At 37.5% G+C, this 6000-nt stretch overlaps 1 protein-coding gene across 1 annotated transcript in view; it reads right to left on the minus strand.

Annotated features, from left to right (window-relative positions):
* Positions 1-5234, minus strand: part of LOC124544630 (retinoid-inducible serine carboxypeptidase-like) — a 173192-nt gene extending 167958 nt beyond the window's left edge. The window contains exon 1 of the mRNA XM_047123240.1: positions 5105-5234. Coding sequence (XP_046979196.1) covers positions 5105-5162 — 58 coding nt within the window. The 5' untranslated portion in view covers positions 5163-5234. The remainder of the gene's footprint in view (positions 1-5104) is intronic.
* Positions 5235-6000: the final 766 nt, after the last annotated feature.

Genomic DNA, 6000 nt, shown 5'->3' on the forward strand with positions numbered 1-6000 from the left:
TACAAAAAAAAAAAAATAAAATAAAAAAAAATAAAAAATTATACAATGTGTTTCATTAATCAAGTTCTTGTACCTCATTCAGTTGATCTCATTCATAATGAACTTCAAAGCTGTTCATTTGATAGCGTTAGCACTGATACTAGTAACCATAAAAATGAAAAAAAAATCCAGTTTTGATTCAGTATGTTAGCAAGAGAGGCATAAATATAAACTAATCGAAACTGAAAAGTTTAAGAGTGGGGCCTCAGATTTTGTTGTCAGTTTTTGTGTACAGGTTTTAAATTATATAAAAATTTACGTGATGTGAAGAAAGCACTGGATTTTGACACAGTAATACTAACATTAATTTTGGAGGACAAGGCAGACATGGTACTGATACAGGGTGTCCAGAAAAGGACTCCTTGATTTCAAAATTAAATATCTCGAAAGCAAAGGTCGATAGAGGAATGCAGTAAACGGTATGTTTATTGTGAAAGCTGTAATAAGTTTATACAGCAGTTTGAAATAATATTTACAAAAGCTGCTAACAGATAGCGATTACGGCGGCTGTAATCGCCATACGTAATGCCAAGTATAAATAGTGATCCGACGCCCAGAGCGATCAGTTCCACTATTGAAACGTGAAAGGAGGTTAGCGTACTGAAGGAAGAGATTAAATCTATGTACTCCATTGAACAACGCGTTTTTCTGGTGCTAGAGTACCACAGAATAGAAGAGAGTACTACGGCACTAAGGCGAAGTTTTCAAGCACGATTTGATGTTCCAAAATGACCCGATGCGAAAACCATTCGTACGCTCTTCGCAAAATTTCAACGAACAGGCAGCGTGACTGATGATCTAGTGGGGCATGTTGGCCGCAAGCATACCGCAGGTACGCCTGAAAATATCGCCACAGTTTCTGGAATTATTCAGCGAAATCCAATGTCATCCGTCCGTAGAATTGCATCTGAGACTGGTTTGAAGCGTTCCAGCACGCAGAAAATACTGAGAAAGAGCCTACACATGTTTCCATTCAAAATTCAAACGCACCAGGCCATACCCGTACGAGCTGTGCAACAATGGGTTGCCTTTGCTAATCAGATGCTCACAATGATTGATAGTGAAGGATTTGATGTTGGCTGCATCTGGTTTACAGATGAAGCACACTTCCACCTGAATGGATACGTGAATAAGCTGAACTGGCGATTTTGGGGTTCCGAAAAGCCATATTGGTGTGAAGCGAAACCCCTGTATTCTCCTAAAGTTACTGTGTGGGTTGCAGTATGCAGAAGAGGCATTATTGGCCCTTTTTTCATTCGAGAAACGGTCACTGGTGCACGTTACGTTGCGATTTTGGAACAATTTGTCGCCACACAGCTAGCGTTAGAGGATCGACCAGGTACTGAATGGTTTATGCAAGATGGAGCCCGACCACATCGGACCGAACAAGTGTTTCTCTTTCTTGAGGAATACTGGGAATCGAGTCATTGCTTTCGAATATCCCAAATGTACTGGTGCAGGCGTGGATTGGCCTCCATATTCGCCGGATTTGACTCCCTGTGACTTTTTTTTGTGGGGCACAGTGAAAGACATGGTCTACCCGAGGCATCCCGCCACGCTGTGGCATGTGAATCCATTTCGGTTGAGACACTACGAAATGTGATGGCGAATTTCATTCTTCGCTTGCGCTACCTCTGTAGTGCCAATGGTGAACATTTTGAAAACATTGCGATGTGATTGTTTGCAAAGATTGTTTTCATACGATTATTTCACTTATGTATGCTGATATGAGCTGTACAGCGTACAGCGCCATCTGTTAGCAGCTTTTGTAACTATTATTTCAAACTGCTGTATAAACTTCTTACAGCTTTCACAATAAACATACCGTTTACTGCATTCCTCTATCGATCTTTGTTTTCGAGATATTTAATTTTGAAATCAGGGAGTCCTTTTCTGGACACCCTGTAAAATCTACAATGAACTAAAACTAGGAATTGGAGCCAATATAGAAGCAATTGGATGCCCTTTTCCTATGTTACATAATCCACTACAAACAGCCGCTGACCAATTATTGTGTGACATTGATCCAATAATACAAAAATTATGTAATTATTTTGCTACATACACTGTCAGGATAGAAGTATTAAAAGATGTCTCTGAGCTTCTTAGTGCAGAATATAAAACTCTGCTGTCATATTCCAAAACGAGATGGATGTCATTTTTACCATCTACTGAATGTATTGTATAGTTAATTGATGTTTTAAAATAATTGTTTGGTGGAAGTAAAAGCACCCAAAATTATACATGATTTTTTTCAGAAGTCGTCTCAGTGATGTCTATCTTTGGATCCTTCATAACCAATGAAGCGTTTTTCATTTCAAGGTATTAAAAATTGAAGGAAGAAAAAGTTCAATTGTACAAGTTTTAAATGTTACATAGACTGAGAAGATAGCAATGGAAAAGCTGAAAATTCAGTTTTTACCTTCCCAAAGGTTAAGTAAGTGCCAAGAAAATGGTATAATTTCCAAAAAAACAAAATTTTATGAAGCAATGACTAATTGTTTGAAACAGTGGACAACACAATTACAAAAATACTTAGTGTTTTCATGATTGACTTCAGAAAAAAGAGTTCAGTGAAAAGATGTAGAAAAATCGACGGAATATACGAAAACAGAAATATTAATATAAATGATAAATTTTTATTTAAATGCATTGCCACACTAAAAGTTATTCTAACCTGTGAATTTCAGACTCCAGATTGGAAAAACAAATCAACTTTCGAGAAATAGTTGTATTTTCCTAATTTGAAACAGAATTTCATGAGCAACACAAAGATTTGTATTTCAGGTGTGAGTACCTTTTTTCCACACAACCCCACAAAGGAAACACAGAAAGAAAATTTTCTTTGATGGAAATACAGTAGATGGATGAAGGAAATAAACATTCATTTGACACCACTGAAAGTATTTTATGTACTTGGGAAATTGTGATTTTTATAGTTCCAAAATGCATGATTATTTATCAATAAAATAAGGCTCTATTGAAATGCCCAAGTCAAACGCAAGGTACGGAGAAAAGTGTTAAAAGTTCAGTTTATTTCTGTGATATTGTAGTTAAGTTGTAAGATGTATAAGATGACTTTGTGCTTATTGTTTTTCTCCCTAAAATCGTATGTACATTATAGAGACACAAGTATTGTTGACACACATGTTCATATATACATATGTATATATTTTGTTGTATTTTTCGTTTTTGTTTTTAATAAAGATATTTTATGTTACAATTTGAGAAGCGTTTTTTCATTGTGTCCCTGTTTGACGATTGAGAAATCGGGATTATCCCAGAGGAAAGCCTAAGAAATCTGGCATCCTTAATTCCATCATAACAGCTTAGTACAACCTGATCACAACCTCAGTTAAAAATCTGAGGCAAATGAATGAAAAAATGATGAAATTTCACATATGAAAACATTTATTTTGTTCTGTTCCACTTCCACTGCTATGAGTGTGAATCCTGAATTTTTCCCGGTCATGCAGACAATGTTTCACGAATTTGTTTGTAAAAACATAGACAGTAGGAATTAAAGTGTCCTGTGGTGCCTCTCCTGCTCCACATCGGCCCATTTGGCGCTCTACCCACTTAAACAATAAACTGTTGATACATGAGGGAAACTCTGTGGCGAGTTGAACATGTTTTCCTCGAAAAAATAGTAATTAAGTAGAAGTCAGCACCAGCAACAGTAAACATGAGACAGAATAGAAAATGGTGCCCATCATCATTAACCAAATCAAAGTATCTTAGACGATAGTCATTAACAGGAAAGGTTTCTCCGACCCTGGCTTCAGATGGTCAAGACATCAGCTTGGAGCAAGAGAGCACAGCTACCAGTGCGACACACTCAGAACTGATGATTCACCCCTGGCCTTCAGTCTAGTCCACGGCGCGGCTTGCTGCCTTCAAGCTCTCCTTTGCAGCTTGAAAAGGTATGAGTCAGTATAACAGTTGTCAATCAGAGATCTGCATCTCAAATATTCACCAAACCTTTTCTAAGCAGTGTCCATATGCAAGAACATGCCCGGTGATGGGCAGAGGAGGGCAACTCCCCATGCCCTCTAGAAAAAAATGCCTTTGTAAGCTGAAACTCTTTCAGCCTCGCCACCCAGAGAGGCTTATTGCTTCTGTGCCACAGTGAAGAAAGCGAATTTCAATGGACTTGGGGGCGATTATACAGAAAAAGATAGTTCTGTCTCACATGTGATATTTTTAAATACCTTTATAGTTTTAACTTGAATCATCCTCATAGGAGGTCGCCTGTCGAGTAGGACTAGCATCACTTGCCACAATATTTTTCTTGCTGACTGGAGAAAGTGTTGTTTGTGACAAAAACATAAGCTGAATCTCTATGGTTGACAATATAACGTAACATGGATCAAATAGCGAAAACCGAGAGGTCAGTGTGAGGATATATTTCAGATGATGGAATCTATAAATGGTGCGTACAGCTGAGGAATTTCTTCCGATGACAGTTCAGTTTCATCACTTTTGCAGATCATTTATTGGATATTTCTTTTTCCCCTTAAATTTTTGTCTCAGATTATAGTAACTGATCTTGCCTGTAAGCATGGCTTAATGCCTGGAAGTGATTCACTTTCTCGAGATACTTTCATTTAATGGCTTGCTTGCGATCGAAAATAGATTTCTCGGTAAAAATAATCTGACATCTAAAGGTAATATGTCAGTAATTATAATCTCGTTTAAGTTGTCTATTCCGTCTAGTTATCAGTTATTACTCCAGACACATCCTGTAGTATGAGAGATTTTGTCACAAGAATGTTGCTTGGGAACCATGATCAAATAAATGCATACGTAAATATTCTTCAAAGGCGATATTTTTAGCGCACTGGAACTGCTAACGTCATCTTGAGGTAACAGAACCAGTAGTTTTTGTGATTTTTTCCTTAATTACTTCTCCACGTCTAGAGGCTGGCTACCGTTAAATTTCCAGCACTAGCAGAATTTTTCTTAGGTTTTCTAGCGCTGGTCTGTGCGTAAAAACATGTTGGTAATTAAAATTCCCACATAGAAAGGTTCTCGAATTTGTGAGCGAGACTGCATTCAAACTTACCAGAACAGGCTGCAACGAACAGCAGCACCAACAGGCTAACCACGCTGAGAAAAGACATGATGCTCTCTCTAACCACTGGCGGTCTCTATCAGTAGCTCCTGTTTATATCTGCTGTGCTTTCCTCTCAAATTGTCTCTGTTATCGTAACGAAATTGTGCTGCTTTCTGAGTGCTACCTTTTGGGCCACTCTTATTAATCTGTTTATTACTATGTGCCCGTTGTTGATTGACGTTCACAAGTGGCCGCTCAAGTGGCCTTCCGTTAAGCATTATATAATTCAAATGGAGCCTGCATTGATATCTTTTTGTAAGTCTCAAAAGAAAGTCCAGTTTCTCAAGCTGGACGGCATCAACAACTGAATGTGAAAAGTAGTTTATTGGTCTAAGTAAACAAAGTGTACCCATGATATTACACTTAAGACTTGAACATATTACTAACCTACATTTATAACAGCATATGTGATGACATTAAAATAGCGTCCAGAAAGAATTTTTTGATACCTTGCATAGTAGTCCTATTATTTACTGTAATTTTGGAAGAAGAAATATCAAAATATTTGCTTAAAGATTACGGTACGAATGTCATTGACCTCAGAGCAAAGTATAGAAAAAGAAAAAATAAATGAGGCGTCCAGAAGAAAACTGTGGTAAATCCACTTTTTCTCTAAAATGATCTGTTATCACCATTGTCTTTTTATGCTCCCCTCTATCGATTACACCCCTAAAACACAAGCAAAACAACTTCGGTCTCCAATAAAATGTACCAAAATCATAGCCTAAAGGAGCAAAAGACAGTGCAAAGTTGCAAAACCCTGAATGAATCCATTTGCATGATGAAGAAGCAGAATTTGGTGTATCCTCACAGACGCAAAACTTGTTTTGTACAAGTTGCTTGTT

Source organism: Schistocerca americana, chromosome 1 (assembly GCF_021461395.2).
Source record: "Schistocerca americana isolate TAMUIC-IGC-003095 chromosome 1, iqSchAmer2.1, whole genome shotgun sequence".
NCBI classification, from domain to species: Eukaryota; Metazoa; Arthropoda; class Insecta; order Orthoptera; family Acrididae; genus Schistocerca; species Schistocerca americana.